Source organism: Hyperoodon ampullatus (assembly GCF_949752795.1).
Source record: "Hyperoodon ampullatus genome assembly, chromosome: 15".
NCBI lineage: Eukaryota > Metazoa > Chordata > Mammalia > Artiodactyla > Ziphiidae > Hyperoodon > Hyperoodon ampullatus.
This window is the reverse complement of record NC_136928.1, coordinates 82,296,424-82,314,215: the sequence shown is the minus strand read 5'-3', so window position 1 is coordinate 82,314,215 and position 17,792 is coordinate 82,296,424. Positions and strand designations below refer to the sequence as shown.

General features: G+C 50.0%; 1 protein-coding gene across 1 annotated transcript in view; it reads left to right on the top strand.

The window, feature by feature from the left end:
• ASAP2 (ArfGAP with SH3 domain, ankyrin repeat and PH domain 2) overlaps positions 1-17,792 on the top strand; it is a gene marked incomplete at its 5' end in the record, with an annotated part of 153,700 nt that overhangs the window by 75,387 nt on the left and 60,521 nt on the right. Inside the window, 3 exons of the mRNA XM_079720739.1 lie at positions 10,761-10,835; positions 12,557-12,606; positions 14,857-14,986. Of these exons, the coding sequence (XP_079576865.1) occupies positions 10,761-10,835; positions 12,557-12,606; positions 14,857-14,986 (255 nt within the window). The remainder of the gene's footprint in view (positions 1-10,760; positions 10,836-12,556; positions 12,607-14,856; positions 14,987-17,792) is intronic.

The following is a 17,792-nucleotide window of genomic DNA, read 5'->3' as shown; positions in this document are numbered from 1 at the left end:
TGCTGTGTTAGCTTCAGTTATAGCAAAGTGATTCGGTTCTACATATATCTGTTCTTTTTCAGATTCTTTTCCATGAGTAGAGTTCCCTGTGCTATACAGTAGGTCCTTGTTTATCTTACGTATAGCAGTGCATATCTGTTAACCCCCAACTCCTAATCTATTCCCCGACCCCTAGCCCCTGTCACTCTCCCCTCTGTAAGTTTGTTTTCTATGTCTGTGAGTCTGTTTCTGTTTTAAAATGTCTTACATTCTTTCTTATTCAACATGGGCACTGGTCGTATTTTATCTTCTGGGGAGGAAGGCTTACCGTCGTTTGGGGCATAAATTAAGGGGCAGCGCTGAGATCTAGAGAAACTCTTGGTGCCCGGGACCTGCGGTGTGGGAGTACCTGCCCCTAGATCTGTGCCAGATCGTCGGCTTTCCCATTTTCAACACTTACTTTTTAATATTCTGACACCCTTCTCCCTGCTGATTGCTGTCTTCTCCCACTCTTGGTGCCTTGTTTCACAGCGCTGTGAGCTGGAGAGTGCGATGACCAGCTTGCTAGGCTTGTACGCAGAGCAGGAGTCTGTAAGCTTTGCGTGAGGAGCGCTTGAGGGCTGGGCCTCCTCTAGGGGAACAGAGTTCCTGGATGGACCTGCTGACAGTTACTGTGGACACCTGGAGATCTCTGCCACCAGTTGTTTAATCTGGCCTAATGCATGGCTGGAAATGCTCTGAGACTCACAAGGCTTCAACACTGCAAGCTGCTTCCTACACTCAGAGATCCTTGACCAAAATGAAAGCATGTCCTTAGTTTGACCAAAACGACAAAAGCAGTAAGGCTACTACTGTCAGAGCCCTGTGTTTGGTTGTAGCACAGCCACGACTGTGTGTAAATTGTACTTTGATACTATTTTTTTTTTTTTGGAAAGGCAGTGCCACCTCATTGTAACCACTGCGGTACACTGGCTCCTTGAGGTCAGAGAAAGTGGGAAAGCCATGGGGGAGAGGACAGGGTGGGAACAAGGCCTTGGGCCCAGGAGGAGAGCTCAGCTGAGAAGAGTGGCTGATCACCTGCTGGGGGTGGCCCGGCTCTCTGGGCAGCATGGCAGTAAGCGCTCGTTGCTCCCGTCTGGGCCACTTGTATTAGGATGCTGTGTGTGCTGGGAAGGCCCCGGGACAAACGCCACGGAGCCCCGAGGGCGCGGCCCCGGGGCGGTGACTCTCGCGGCCTTGGGTGCTTGGGTCCTGGGTAGGGGTGGGTTGGGGGCCTGGGGGCCACCACAGGGTCCGTCTGCATCTAAGCCCCTGGCAAAGTTTGCGAACACATTCCTTGCACTTGCCTTTAACAGCTTGTCAAGTGCACGGAGGACGTGCTGTTATAATCATTTGAAAGCATTCGTGAATCCAAACCCGGGTTTGTGTTTGTTTTCTTCTGTCACCGTGTATTCTCTCACTTGCTGGCTGTTAAAAGAACAACTGCCACGAAGTAGGGCACCTCAAACTTTAAAATCTCTTGCCAAACCCGAGGGATGCTGTGTGGACAGGCTGGAGGAGGGGGTGTGAGTGAAGGCGGAGGGTCAGCCGCACCCGGAAGGCAGAGGAGCAGGAAGGGGGCGGCTGGTGAGTGCCGTTGGCCTCGGTGCCGGGGACGCCACAGGGACTGCCGTGCAGGCAGGGGACAGTACAGCAGCAGAAGGAGAGACGGCGGGAGCTCACTGCTCCAGGCGCAGGCTGCTGATGGAAGGAGAAGGTGAGCAAGGGAAGGGTTCTGTGACTGGATACACTGGCGCCTACTTCTAGGCCCCGGGGGAAGGGGCTGGGGGCTGGAGGAGGTTGATGGCCCGGAAAAGAGGGGGCTGTGAGCTGGGGGGCTGGGCGTCCTGGGTCTCCTCCTGTTGGTCATTGGCTCAGCCAGGACTCAGGCCCCTGCCTCCCTGGGACCTTGAGATAAATTCCAGGTCCAGCCTCTCTGGGTGCATTTGCCTTTGGGAATTTCCACTGTTTGTTAGTCATTCCTTAAAATCTGAAACTTGACAAATTACATCAATCCCTGTATAGTCCCGACTCTGGTTTACGGAGCACTGGGACGTAGTTTGTTTCATTTGCATCCCTAGGCTCCTAGTCTCGCCTTGCCCTCCGGTGGAGTCATCTGGGGCCTCGTAGAAATGCAGGCTTCCGGGCCCTTGTCCCCTAGGCCTGCTCAAGCAGAATCGCCATTTCCCCAGGGCACGAGTCAGCCCATTAAAGTCTGAGAAGCGTTGCCCTAGAGCAGAGGTCCTCACGGTGCCCTCTGTGGACCAGGAGCCCCAGCAGGACCTGCAACTTGTTAAAAGGCCACACCCACACCTACTTAATGGCGGTTCTCCAGCTTCGCTCAGCAGCAGCGCTGGGAGGGTTGCTAGAACCCTCCCTGTTGGGAGCCGTTTCCCAGAGTTGCTGATCCATTCGCATTTCTAATCAGTTCCCTGGTGACACTGACCTCGTTGGTCAGGAACCAGCAACCGCTTCCGACTCCTCCCCTGGGGAGACTGAGGCCAGGGCGCCAGGGCCTAGCTGAGGACGCAAGTATCCAACCTCGAATTCTCGGAGGTAATAGATTCGAAAACCTGCTTTTGTTTTCAGTGGGTGGCTTAACTAAGCATTTTAACATCATGTGGGTTTTAGAAGAAGCTGTGGATTGATGAATCCTGGGCCCTTCTGTGCTGGCCCGCGGAAAACGCAGGGTTTTTTTGTTTGTTTGTTTTGTGGTACGCGGGCCTCTCACTGCTGTGGCCTCTCCCGTTGCGGAGCACAGGCTCCGGACGCGCAGGCTCAGCGGCCATGGCTCACAGGCCCAGCCGCTCCCGAAAACGCGGGTTTTCCAGATGGTTGCAAGTAGGTTGCGGTCTGTGGTTTCATCATCCGTTCTGCAGTGGAAGAGGGTCACTATTTTCTCTCCACTTAGAACCTGAAAGATCAAAGCTGTGTGACTGCCAGAGATGCAGCGTTAAAGGCAGAAACCAGGTCAGCTGTTTCCCCTCTTTCTTGTGGTGTGAAAGTTGCCAGTGTTTTTGGCAGCTGCCCGGTTTTGATCTTTCAGTTTGTGTTAAACACTCAAGATCTGCGTGGGCTCCCCCGTCTCCTTTTTTGATTAAACAAACCATCAGCGTGGCCCTGCTGCCGAAGAACCAGGCCTGGGAGCATGTGTTCGTGAGGGCCCCGTGTGAGAGCGAGCGAGACCGTGTGTGCGCGCGCGGTTAGCTTTGAGCGGTGTTGTCACCGGCCCCCGGGGACAACTCACTAAAAATGAAAGTGACCTAGATGGTTTTCCTTTGTAAAGTGTTTCCCTGTACGTCCTGATGTAGATGGCACCTCCGGTCTCACAGCCTGTCCCGCTCCAGCCGTGGTCAGGTGTGAGTAGCACTGACCGCTCTGGAGGCCGGTTGCCTATGGCAGCGAAATGATGGGAAGGGCTCTGGCCTCATTCTCAGCTCAGCTGCTGCTTAGTTGTGGGATCTGAGGGCAAAGTGGGTGGCTTAACTCTCCCTCTGTTTCCATTTCTGTAAAATGGGGGTAACACTGACTTCTCAGAGCACTTGTAAGCCTTACATGCGATTAAGTGGTCCTGTGCCATTTAGTGATTTATTCAAGCCACTTTACCTAGGACCTTCTGCTTCTCCAAAAGATTTTCTGTCCGGATGTTCATTCTTTCAGATAAGCAGCCTTCAGAAAGAACATAGAAAACTGTGCTTTGACCCTGCCAGGCGCCTGCCTCAGGGCCTTTGTGTTAGGAATTCCCTCTTCCAGGAATGCTCTTCCACCCGGCTTTCACGGGGCTATAGCTGCCTTGCTTCCTTCACACTCCACGTCACCTTCTGAAGAGGCCTTCCTGGTCACCATTGGAGAGTCCCATCCCACAAGTAATCAGAGAAGCCTTATGTATAAGATTTGTAGTAGTCCCCAAACTGGAAAGAACACAAAAACCTGTCAGCAGTTGTCTGGATAAGCCAGGTGATGGACAACTGTTCAGCAAGAAACGGGAATGAGCCGTTGATGCAACAGCGCGGATGGATCTCAAAGCGAGTGTGAGAGAAGCCGACAAAGAGCAGTGCGTGCTGTAGGATTCCATGTATAGAAAGTCCTAGAAAATGAAGATTATTCTGTGGTGATGGACGCAGATCAGTGGTTGCCTGGGGACTGGAGATTGGGGAGTGAGCAGCTGGGAGGCGGGAATTGCAAAAGGGTGCAAAGAAGCTTCTGGGGGTGATGGTACATTCACTGTCTGGGTTTGGGTGATGGTTTTGTGGGTGTGTGTATGTGCTATGACTTATCAAATTGTGCACTTTAAATATGGGCAGGTTATTGTACGTCAGTTACACCTTCAGAGATGCTTAAAATTTTTTTTAGGCTCCTCATCTGAAGCATTGCTGTCCACCAGAACTTTTTGCCTTGATGGAAATGGTCTGCATCTGCTGTATCCAGTATGCGAAGCCGCTCACCACACATGGCTCTTGAGCACTTGAAATATGCTAGCGCAACTGAGGAGTTCCGTTTCTAACTTGATTTCATTGTAATCCATTTACATTTGAATGGGCACATGTAGCTAGTGTCTGTCATACTGGACTGCACAGGTGTAAAGCCTTTCCCTGCTACTATAACACCCCCGGCAGTGCCACCCACACGCACAGTCCTGGGTCTCAGGCTCCAGCTCCTGGAGAAGACTTGAAGCTTCCGCAGGTGCTGGCTGTTTCCCAGGTACATACCCTTGGCTAATGCCAAAGCCTCCGCTAAGGATGCCCTTAATTGAAATGATGAGGTCTGAGGTCTTTTCGCAGCTCTCCGCCCTCTGGCACGGAGGTGCTGCCAGCGCCTTTGCCCACACGAAAAGGTGTTTGCCCTTCTTTGAGGTCTTGATTTCACCTCTAACTCTGTGACTGAGCAGCATTTGCCCAAGTTAAAAAGAAAAAAACCCTGCAGATCCCAGCGTTCTGTCTCTGGTTTCTCATAAATTAGGCATATTAAAATAAACTTAGTGACACAGGTACATCTCAGGTAAGGCTCTTTGGCCATGTTGTATATATGGTCTTTTAGGAAAAGCTGATTATCCCCAAAGAGGGTTGGACACTATTAAGGGTTTTTGAGGAGAGCCCTGGGAAGACCTGGTCTTTTCTAGACTCATGAACCTGGAGCTAGGAAGATTCTGCCCAGCAACGTTTCTGTTTTGAGTATCTTCTCTTTGCTGCTCCTTAAAAATAGAGCGCTATGATACAAAAATCCTGTTTGGGTTCAGGCTTCTCAACAGATCCCCAGCCAAGGAGAAGGCAGCGCTGGGGTTCCCAGGGGTCAGGCTGGAACCAGGGGCGGAGCTGTGGCTGGACCAGCAGCTGCTGGTGACCAGTGACAGAGCCGAAGGAGCAGCCGGGACACTGACCCTGTGGGCAGGGGAAGCGTTACGGGGAAGGGGGGAAAGATTTTTAGAGGGTATGGCAGTGGCAAAGCTCACGAGTCAAGGAGTTTTAAGACCCCCCTCCCCCCCAAAAAAATTACAATAATAATTAGGAAGACCCACGTGGAAAGATGGCCATCGTTTGGCTATATTCCCCCACCCCTGCCCCATCTCCTGGTCTTTGTGTGCTAATCAGCTATGACATGACGCAGGCTGCTTGCGATCTCTGATAGCCCTGTCTGCCTGTCTCCCCACGACTGAATCATTCTCCTTCTCCTTCTGAGATTACACACACTGGACTACTTGTCAACTCAACTTGTCAGACATATCCAGGTGAACCCAGGAAAAGGGAAGACAGAGCAGGGAGGACTGTGACTCTAAAGATTGTCTGTGTGCTATTGGTATTAGATCCATACTGACTAGCAGCAATTAAGAGTAATAATTTGTATTCAGATCATGCTTGGGTTTCAAAAAGCCATTTCACTTCATATACTTGTTAAAAGCAAGTCAGAGGATAACAGAAAGCCCCATGCTTGCTTGGTGCTAAGGGAAATACTCTAGTTGGGTGACCCAGGGGTAATTTAATTCTTCCCAGCGATCATAACAGTTTTATTGCTCGTAAATCGAGGCTGGAGCTGCTGAGCACAACGTGTGTGCAGTGATGTCCTGGCTGTGGTTTTCATCTCTCATGGCCAGAATGGAGATGGTTCGTTCAGCTGTGGGCCTGAGGCTGCTGGGCGGCCCCAGTACAGGCAGGCAGAGGGAGACCCAGAGCGAGCCCATCCTTCCTGCTGCAGGGCGCTCTTGCTGAGACAGGACATCTGGGCACCAGCCCATGGTTCAGGGCCCAGGCAGAGACGGGGGCCAGTCATTTCCTGGACGCTCACCCTGAGTCAGAATGCTTGTGTGCTGCGTGGGTTCCGTACAAGAGCAGGTGAATGCAGAGGGCAGGCAGAGGCTGGTGCCAGGAGCGGAGGAGCTTTGTTAGGAAGCCCACTGATGGGGATTCTGTGTATGTTTGTAATAATTTCTTTTAAAAAAAAAAGCTTTATGAGGTATATTTTATAGATCATAAAACTCGCCCATTTCAATTCTACAAGTCATTGATTTCTAGTAGCTTTACCAAGTGATGCAACCATCACCTTAAATCAGTTTGGGGACGTTTTCTTCCCCCCAGTAAGGTCCCTGCTGTCCCCTCACAGTTAATCCCCCTTCCCACCCCCAGCCCCAGGCAACTGCCGATCTACTTTCTGTCTCTTTTGCAATAATTTAGCTAATTAGTTTCTGATTAGAGGAGGAGTAGTTTCTTATTTTAGATCATTTGAGTAACCCCCGGAAAGAGAAATGGATGGAATGGAGGCCAGAATCCCCTTGGTGGGATTCTCTTCCAGCTGGCCTCTTTAGCTCTTATCTTCTGCTGCCCCCGCCGCTCCCCTGGCTGATGTGCTCCCACTTCTCCACTGCTCCTGTGCCTGGACACCCTCCTCCCCATCTTGCAAGACGTAATTCTCCCTGTCGTTGAAGGTCTATCTCACATAACCCCAATCAGCAAACATTTCCCTGGTGTCCAGGCTGGAAATAATTTTCTCTTCTCAGAAACTCAGTGGTGTTTTATTTCTGGCTCGTAGAGTTTCCACATGGCACTTTACTTACTTAAATATGTGCTTTATCTGCCTTATTAAATGGTGAATTCGTGAGAACTGAGGTTCTGTCTAATGCATCTTTGTCTCCTGAGCCCTCTTACCCACCCAGTTTCATCTCCTGTCGCTCCCTGAGGGCCCCGTGTGCCTCCTTTGTGGCAGTCATCACAGTTTTTTGGGTTTTTTTTTTTTTTTTTTTTTTTTTGCAGTGCGCAGGCCTCTCACTGTTGTGGCCTCTCCCGTTGCGGAGCACAGGCTCCGGACGCGCAGGCTCAGCGGCCATGGCTCACGGGCCCAGCCGCTCCGCGGCATGTGGGATCTTCCCGGACCGGGGCACGAACCCGCGTCCCCTGCATCGGCAGGCGGACTCTCAACCACTGCGCCACCAGGGAAGCCCCAGTCATCACAGTTTCGATGGCTGTTTAATGTCGCGCTCACCCTGTGTCCAGTGTCCAGAATGAAAGCAAGCTGGCCCAGTGTTCGGATGTCCTTAGCTTTTCACTCTTCTGGATCCCAGAGCTTAGTTTACCTCCTCTTACCTAATACCTGTCGTCACTACCTGAGTTCTTATTTGAATTAAGTAACAAAAAGTCTCTTTTTTTTTGGCCTTGCCGCACGACTTGTGAGACTTTAGCTCTCCGACCAGGGGTTGAACCCAGCCCCTCGGCAGTGAGAGTGCAGAGTCTTAACCACTGGACCACTAGGGAAGTCCCGGTCACAAGTAGTCTTAAATAGACGTGTAAACCAAGTTCCGGGTGATGTTCTCCTCCCCTGCTACAGAGGATTTTGTTTTTCTCGCTTATTCACGCATACGCTCACACGTAGTACACCTCTCATAAAAGCATACTAGAGTTCTTCCTAGGAACACAGTTTTGAATCTGCAAGCATCTTATTCTTTTTTCCTCCAACCGGCCGTAGATCTGGGTTGCTCTGGTGCCGTTGGCTCAGCCTCCCACCCTGAGCAGCTCTGACCACCGCCCCTCCCGCCTTGGGCTGTCCCTGCTGTTCTGCACGTGACTTGTCCAGGATGGCGCTGCCTTGGCTCCCCTCTGGGCAGCGTTGAGGACTGAACGGACCTGTGCTCTGACTCCAGCCATGGCTCTGCGATCGAGTGGATGAAAGGGCAGAGTCTTGCGGCTCCGGAACTGACCAGTCACCTTCTTCCCAAGCCCGGGTCAGCCCGCCTGACTGCTTAAAGCTGTAGTCGTCGTTTCTTTCCCCCAGGAGCCGCTGGTATCTGTACAGAGTGAAACATGCTGCATGTGGTGTGTCTTAGAATTTCTGTTTAATTCTTGTGTATATATTTATTCTTCCTCTGAGGTGACAAGCATCATGTTTTGTTTACATTTGTAGCCAGCTTACTGCTGTCTATAAAATAGGTACTCAGTAAATACATGATGAATGAATTCGTGAATTCACACATTAGTTATATGATGTTTAAAGCTATTAATGTATCTCTAGATTCTGTCTCTTATGTATTAGATGCTCAGAAAAATACTTAGGTAACTTGATTCACTCAGCCACTGCCACGCTCTGTGTTGAGTGCTGTAGAGAATAGAAAAACTTGAAGCCGCCCGTTAGGATTCGTGGCGTGAGCTTGATAAGACAAATGTAGGGTAGAACCTGTCAAGTCCTTTAAGAAATTTTTTTAAAAAGAAAATATCGGAGGATTTGGGGAGGGAGGGGTCACTTCCTGCTGAGAGGTTGGGATGTTGTTGGAAAAGGTAGCATCTGAGTAAATCCTGGTGGATGGGAGGGCTTTGAACAGCGGATACTGAGATGAAACGTGGCAGATGAGGTTGGACCGTGAGTGTCCAGATGTGGGAGTAGGTTTGGTCTTTATCAGGGGCACAATGCCAGAGAAATCCGACAACTGCATAGGAGGGGTTGGGACGGGCAGAGACTGGGAGATGGTGGCCAGGAGCAGGGGAAGCAGTGCCTCAGTCCAGACGAGGGGCAGTGAGGCCACTGAGGGGCAGGGCGGTGAGAAGGCCAGAGGGAGCCTGTGGGCGAGCAGCGGGTCAGAAGGGCTGGAGCCCAGGAGGAGGAGAGTGCCATGAGCAGGGGGTGGGGGGCGGCGGCGGCGGGACAAGGGGCCCGAGGAGGCGGGGTGGGTGCGTTCTCGCAGCGGGTGGGAACGAGGGGTGTGTGTGGGGACGGAGCCCCCCACGGCTCAGCGGAAGCCCAGGTGTGCTCGCGCCAGGGATGAGTCACCTGCACGGCCTTATCTCCATCCCTTCCCGTCACCCACGGGACCTCGCCTTAAACTCAGCTTTTCAGTATTTACAGCTTAACTCTCGAGGCTAATCCTAGCACGTCACAGCTGATGGCACCGTGCCTCTGCCGGGTGCATGACACATGTTGAGCTGTGTAAGCGCCAGACAGAAGTTACCCCAGAAGGCATTTCTGACATCACTGACGGTCATTAACTGACCATTTACTTGGCAGGAAAGGTGGTTGGTGCAGGCGTTCCTACACACCTTACCAGTATTTTTCAAGTAAATTTCTTGCTCTGTTCTGAGATTTCATATGCTGAATAGTGCATGGAAATCAGATCCCATATTGCCCTAAAAATTGTGCCTGTGGTGGGTCTTCCCAGTCAAGGTAATTCTACTAAAAATAAAATTCTCCTTTGCTCGATTGTAAGAAGGAATGCACAGGGTTCCAAAGTCCTTACTCCTGTCTCTGTCCTTTTGTGGTCCCGTAATTTCGGTATGTGTCACCAAAGTGACACATGCACACAGCCCCAGAAGGCTGCAAGCCACTTGTGCTGACTTAGGGAGAGAGAGCCTGGGGAGGTGAGAAAGTAGAGCCTCAGCTTATTTTCTCACTGGGGAGGGAGTCTTGTCAGGTTCAGAACCGGGGCGGGTGGTCTGTGCATCGAGGTTCTTGCTGACTGAAGCTTTGTGTCTTTAAGTAGGCTCACAGCTGAACGGCCGGCAGGGACGGGCTTGCTCGGCGTGAGCATGCCCAAGTGTGTCAGGAGGGTCTGGTTCTCCGCATGTAATCTGTGGTGACAACTCGCTAAGCCACCATCTTTTGCCTTCTTGCTTCAGGGAGAATAGGGGACCTTAAGACCACTTGTTCCTCCTTTTCCCTTTCTCATTTATCTGCTTTCCTCTCTCTCTCTCTCTCTGTCTCTCTCTCTCTCTCTCTCTCTCTCTCTCTCTCGGTTCTTTTCTAGTTCTCTCTCAACACCCACTCATACACGTTCTCAGGAGACAGAAGCCCCCTTCGTTCTGTCTTTCCTTTTAGTCTCCCCTGTTGGGGGCTGTGCTAGGGAGATCGGGGTCTCTGGGCCCCCAGAACTGACCAAAGCCCAGCCCAGCCCCAGGGCATCAGATGGAGCCGTGAGTGAGAATAGGAAGTGTTTGGGCTTTTGTTCCTGTATCTGTAAAGTGATGCTGTCATTGATTTTTTTTCTTTGTTGTAATGATTATCTTTCCACAGACTTCATAGCCCAGTAATAGAAGGTTATTACTGTTGTGAAATACAGACAGATGTAGACTTTTCGTCAGTTATATATTCATTTGTAAGGTAAAATCGTTACTTACAGGGAATGTAAGAATGAGTAAGGCTGTCCTACTTGTGCTGGTCAGGTTTTAGGGAAGTTTAATTATCACCGTGTGTTCTCTAACCTCCTTGCTGTCCTTACTTTAGATTAAAAAGGAAATGGAATAAGGATATTTTTTTCTGTTTTTGTTTTTTAGATTCAGAATATGAACAACATAATCTCCTTCCCTCTGGACAGTTTGCTGAAGGGGGACCTAAAAGGAGTGAAAGGGGTATGACACGAAGAGTCCTGTCACGGGGGGCGGCTTTCATAGGGCGTGGAATCACGTCACGCTGGCCAGTCGGGGCAGCCACGGCCTCGAGCCTTCTTCCTGGGACGGCGGGGTGGCACCGTGCTGCCTCGGGCTCCCTTGACTGGCCATCGTGGCACCACCTTTCGGCCCTAACAGTGGTGACCCGTGGCCTTTCTGGCTGTCCTGCTGGTGCTCCTGATGTGGAAGGGAAAGAAACAGCTCTTCTGGAAACTGCCAACGACTTTTGGGTTCTGCCGGTTGAGCAGGGAACCCTGTGTGAAGCCTGGTTTTTCCAGCTGGCGTGTCCCTGATTGAGCCCTGGGAAAGGATCCTTGCAGGGTGGTTTCCTGGAGGGAGAATGACCAGCAAGGCCTGGGCCGCCTTTATTTTTCTGTCCTCTGAAGGGTGCTCGTTGTAGGGGCCTCGCCTTGCCTCGTACAGACACTTGAGCCGTGAACTGTTTTCCCGGGCACGTGCGTGGGGACAGTCAGGGCTCGAGTGCTGTGTGGGCACCAGGCACCGAGCAGAAAGTTGCTTTCACATGTCATTGGCCCAGACAGGTGTGTGAAGTGAAAGGGAGGCAATCGTGCCCCGGTTCTTAGGCGACCGAGTGCTCTGACGGGATCCACACGTGATCCCCGGCGGCCTCTGGCACACCCGGAAGCCCAGCCGATTACGGGGGCCTCTGCAGAGGCAGAAGTGCCAGGAGAGCTGTTGGGGCAAGGAGTCTGGGCCCGGGGAGCCGTTAGGACATTGAGGAACACTGCTCAGCATCCCCTGGGGGCCCGGAGAACATGTCCGGCGCGAACCAGAAAAGCGGGAGGGAAGGGCACACAGAGCAGAGGGCAAACCGTGCCAGTCTGCAGCGGCATGACGCAGCCCTGCACAAGGGGCCCTGGGTCGGCGGGGCTGCAGAGCGGGAGGTGAGGCTTACGGGTAGGCAGACGCCTTCCTGGAGGCTTTAGGCGCCAGGCTGTGGAGCTTAGGCCTTGTCAGAAGGTCAAAGAAGAGTCAAAAAAAGAAAAAAATCCCCACAACAAAAGGGTTTTCTCTTCTAAAAGACCCCTGTTAAAGGGGGCGTGAATAGGTGGGAACCAAATTTGATAGAATTTCTAGTGGTTCAGAGTCAGGCTTTATCAGAGAATATGAGGTCCTGAGTTCCAGACAGAATTGTGGAATCGGGAGACCTCAGGAGAAGGTGAATGGCTTTTATATTCTTGTTTTGGGGCCCAGATCAGGGGTACATGTGTTGAGGAGATTCCTATATTAATAGAAAAAAATCAGAGTCCCTTTCTTTTAGAGAGATATACTAAAATACTTGCAGATTAAATGTTATGTTTTTCCAGGTTTAATTTCAGAATAATGTCAGGGCAGAGGGCAGGGTATAAGTGAAACAGGCTGGGCTGTGAGTTGATACTTGCTATAGCTAGCTGACAGGTACGTTATATAATTCTCTCCACTTTTGTCTGTGTGCATTTGGTATATTCTATAATAAAAATTTCTTAAAGAGAAAGAAAAAAACTAAATGCTACCTCTAGTCTGATTAAAAGCCTGTGCTCTAAGCTCTCCATTTTTCCTGGGATCACATACGTCATTTATTGCAGAAATTAATACGCTTTTCAGGGCTAGTCTAGGGATAAGTTTATTTTGCCCAGAAATTAATGATTAGTCCTGTTTAATTTGTGCCTGTCTGTTTACAGGATCTGAAAAAGCCTTTTGATAAAGCTTGGAAGGACTACGAAACAAAAATGTGAGTATTTTCACTTAAAAAAGTAAGCATAGGTAATTTGAGATTTTAATTTTAAATTGAGCCTTTATTGCTTAAAGGTATTATCTAAATAAACCTTAATCCAGGAAAGAATTCACCCAAAACTGTGGTGCTGTGGTTTGTTGTGACACCAGATGCTTTCTTACCGGGTGTCCACATTCATGATGTAAACCTCTTTAAACTGTTTTTTCCTCATCCCTCCTCCTATGTCCTAATGGCTACAGAATGTTATTTTCAGGAACGTTAATTGACTTCTACTGGTTGACTTCAGGCACTTGTTGTAACATTTCTGATCACAGTTTCTCACTTCCTGGAGTGGAGAGGATTGAGCGATTGTGAGAATGACGATTTCAATTATTTTAAATACTTGAGAAATAGAAAATATTTTAAAATGCCTCATGCTTGCTTTGTAATTGCTGTGCATTGGGCAATAGAGTTTTCTTAGTGGAAATAGAAACTTTTATATGAAGCCATCTGGTAAAGTGGGACGCGGTAAGAAGAAAGCCTTTTCAGATGTAACTCCACGTATTTAATTGGGTTTGTTTGTTTTTACCAGCCTTGGGTCTCTGTTCAGAGCTGAAGGATCACAAAGCTCACACCAAGGAATCCCAAACCTTTGGTACTCATCCCATCCTGGAAATCTTAAGTTCCCATGCTCCAAATTCCGCAGTCTCACTGACGGCACACATTCGTATGTAAGCACAGATACAGTATTAAACCGGAATGCTTTGAAGGTCGGCTCAACCCAGAGAGGCTCCAGACTCACAATGCCTGGCTCGTTAGCATCCTGCCTCTGTGTGTCAGTTCAGTGCAGTGAATAAGGAAAGGGTCCACGTTCCTGCTTTACAGGTGGGAAACCTGGGCTTGGTATTTGCTGCTGGTCAACCACGAGAAGCTAGTTGAGCCCAGGGCAGGACATGGATTTGCCGACTTCATTGAGCTGCTGTCGCTGCTGCCCTCGAGGGCCTCAGAGGAAATGCTTCTGTGCATTTCTGAACCAGGGACAGGAGAGGGTCTCTGAAGAGGGCTGCCTGAGAGAGTCTTCTCCTTCTGAAAGGAAGAGGTTTGAAAGAGGAATGAGATCAAATTCTGTAAAATCAAGACACACATAGATAAGGTGAGGACAGACGTACTCACACAATCCCAGAATTGGAGAACGAAGGAGCAGCACCCTTTAAAACTCAGAGTAATTCTGGGATAAATTAAAACATTAGCTCTCCCCCTTTACATGCAAGATTGATGTATCCTGAGAGGCCCTGTGATACGCAACAAACAGCTTTACGACGTCTTTACAATTCCTGGCCTGTCGTTCCATACCTGATCGTTACAAGAGTGACCGACGTCTGGACCATGTCTTGATCCCTTTGCGGTGGCGTCAGGGGAGGCTTGGAGTTGTGTGATTGTCCCCGTGGCCCTCCAGTCACGCTGCCTCCCTGGTGCACGAGCCCCTTTAACAACATCCTCACCAAGCGGTCACCTTTTCTTTACGTTCTTACTCACCCAGTCGAGTCACTGAGGGTCTACTGTGTGCCCAGTGCTGTGCTTCAAGATGAAGAACAAGGATTAGAAACGGTATTTCTCGCCTCTTCCTAAGTACCCCCTCCCCAAATGATGGGGCCTCTGGACCCAGAGGAGCCCATTTCGTGTTGAACAGCTTTCTGAGACACGCCGCCTGTGTTGTGTAGTGTCTGCCGTGGGGCTCTCAGGAAACGTCTGCGCCCCCCTCTTCATGGCACCCTTTATATTTTTGAGTGCTTTCTGTGGCTTTTGTTCAGCCGCCTTTTCTCCAGGATAAAAATCCAGTTACTAGTCCAAGCCCTTCCTAACCGATGGGACGCGTGGCTGCCTCACCCTGGTCACCTGTCTTGGGATGCACTCCGGGGGTCAGCTGGTACCCTGACCCGCACACTGGACTCGAGCACAGGCGAGCATGAGATAGACGTGGAAAGGGGAACGAAGCTTAAAAACGGGAAAGGTCACTTGTTTTCCTCTGTGATGATGAGCACTGTCCTAGTCGAGTTGCTTTGGAAGCATTTGTTGGGTCGACACTCACCAGAAAGGGCCACGGTTGACGTGTTTATGACGAAACGCTTTTTCCTTTCCAGTGAGTTCGAGGCCGTCCTGTTCTGGAAAGGCTCGGCGAGCATTTGTGTCCAGGGTGGGTGTCGGGATCGCAGCGGGGCTGTCCAGTCTGGAGGTGTCTTGATTGCATCTCGCTTTTTCCACACGTAGAACCAAGATAGAAAAGGAGAAGAAGGAGCATGCCAAGCTGCACGGGATGATCCGCACAGAAATCAGCGGGGCTGAGATCGCAGAGGAGATGGAGAAGGAGCGGCGGTTCTTCCAGCTGCAGATGTGCGAGGTACGTCCGCCAGACGCTTCGGGGCAACGCCAGACGCACTGCTGGACCCTGCCACCCAGTTTCTGTTGTTCGGGGGGCCTGGGGCTCCTGGAGGGTGGGGCTAGACTAGCCCAGCTCCAGCCTTTCTGAAGGAGCGACTCACTTGGAAGTGGGTTCTTTCTGCCTCCACATGGGCACACTCGCCCCCGCTGTGGTGTTCTTAAGGAGGTGCCAGGGGCGGGGCGGTGAGACCCCAGCCGTGGTCCCCTCTGTGAGTGTGAGAGCGTCTGCAGGTGCGTGCCCCCAGGCTCCGCCTGCTCGGGTGGGGACGGTCCCCAAGGCCAGAGGCCCAGGCACCCTGGGGAGGTCCTCTGTCCTGCTCCACTGGCGGCTCAAGTCCTCGCCTTGGGGAGGGGAGAATGGCAGGACTGACACTTGGAACATTTCTCTGCTGGAGGCTCAGGGGTGGAAAATATCAAAGACCAAGCATGCCGGCCTTTGCTTCCAGCCTTTTTTATTCCTTGCTTGGGGGTCTGTTTGTGGAAACAGCTTACCCCTCAGCCTGAGGGTTCGCTCCTCCGGGCGGTGGCAGTGAAGCCTCCCTCCTGTAGCCAGGCAGACTTACGTTTTGAGTGTACACAGTGCAGGGGTGATGTTTGTGACGTTGAAACTAGGTTCAGCCAGCTCTCGATTCCCTGTAAGCAGTCAACAGAGGAGCTCATCAAAAGGCACTTTTTGATTTTAGAATGTTTGTTAATTTGTTAATTACAGTAGGAGCCTAGTCTTTATAGATGTATGCCTTAGGAGTATATTAAAATGCGCTTCTATTCCCAGAGCAAACTCTTAAGGGGTCAGCAGAGGGGAATCAGTCCCAGGGATCGGGGATATTTGTCTGGTATTGGCACAGCCACTCCGGCTCTCTTTTGGTTTCTATTTGCATGGGATTTCTTTCTCCAGCCTTTTACTTTCAACTTCTGTGTATCTTTGGATCTACAGTGTGTTTCCTGTAGACAGTCTATATTCGGATCATGTTTTTTTTATCCAGTCTGACAGTCTCTGCCTTCTGATGGGATTGTTCAGTCCTTCGCATTTGACGTTACTATTGATGTGGTTGGGTTTACATCTGCTCTCTCACTTTTCTGTTTCTTAGGTCTCATGTCTGTTTTGTTCCTCTGTCCCTCCTTTGCTGCTTTGTTTTTCATTACGTGACTTTTTAGAAAGTTAACTAAGCTCCAAGTGTTATTGTAGATAGGAGAGTGAATGCTTTTATACACGTGCTGTTTTATAGACAGACATCACATATAATAATACCTGCCTGACCTGTTTCACACAGTGTTGGAGAGATCATCCCGGGCGATAGAGACAGGGACGAAGAAACCGCTGTGTGTTATACAGACACGATATTGCTCTTATTGACTCGGGGTAAAATTAAGTAGTAGTGTGTCACACAGAGTGGATTTGGGAAGGGTGTGTGTGTGAGTTCAGGATGAGCTCTCTTTTTGGCTAGTGAGGAGGAAAGCTATTGACGTAAACTCTGCAGGACTGCTTGTTAAAGTATGTTCAGTGACTGAGAGACTCAGCCAGCGCGTTAGTGTCACACCCTTGAGGTGAGGGTGTGGGTTCCATCCTCAGCTCTGTCATTGCTTTCTGGGACGTGCACCCAGCACTGGGCTCTTTCCCTTGTCTGGGTGAATGGGTTGTGTGGACTGGTCAAATAGGTTATTTTATTGGAAAAACGCTATCTACCCGACGCTCCTAAGTCACACACGTGAGTCCTCTGTTGGGCGGGTCCCTGAGTGGCCGTCGGGCCCCAGTCCGTGCCGAGCATCGCGGGGTCCCTGAGCTGCAGAGCGGGCGGTTGGTGGGGTCTGGCGCTCTGTGCAGGCACAAAAGCAGAGGTGGGCTGACCGGGCAGTGAGGTTGGAGTTTACAGAGGAGCACACATCTGACGAAGCCTGCACACACTGACCAGACAGACCTGGGCTGGAAGGAAAGAGCATCTGAAAAGCAGTCCCTGAGAGCCCAGCCCCTCAGAGGGAACAGATTGCTGCAGTTAAAGTCATTTCAAAATTGTTCAACCATTTCCTCAAACTGAAGTTCTCAAGTTTTGGAAACGTTTGACGTTGTTTAGGTGTTTAAAGTTTTAGTTGTGTGGGATCTGATGTAGAAAAGTGACTTCCAGGTGTTTGTTTTAAAGCTGTGGAACTTTTTCTTCAAAATGAATCTTATAAAGACAGTCAGTATGCCAGATAGATAATACAGAGCTTCCGTGAATTGGGAACGTATGAGAGATCCACTCTCGCTTTTTTATGATTATAAAAATATGTACTTTAAAAAATTGGCCAGTATGTATGTGTGTGTGTATGTATATATGTGTATATATATAAAAGAAATTAAAAATCACCACAGATTTTACTTACCAAAAGATTACCGCTTTGACATTTAGCTAAACATCTTTCAGATATCCCTATTATACATACATAAAGACAATTTGTATAAACAGGATCATTTTCCACTGCTGCTTTGTAACCTGATTATTTTCACTCACTAGTGTGCTACGGACATCTTTCCATGTCAGGAAGTCTCTGCTTTATTGGCTTAATGGCTACGTAGCCCTTCTTTCTGTGGATGTACCACACTTTAATTCCCCATTCATTACATTTAGGTTGTTGCCATTTTTCACTTTTACAAACAAGTCTGCAACGAACCTTCTTTTCTATTCATCTTTGTAAACTCTTATGATTATCTTCTTAGAATAAGTTCCCGTAAGTAGAATTTCTGGGTGAAAGGGTACGTGCATTTTAACATTTGACGCATGGCCAAGCAT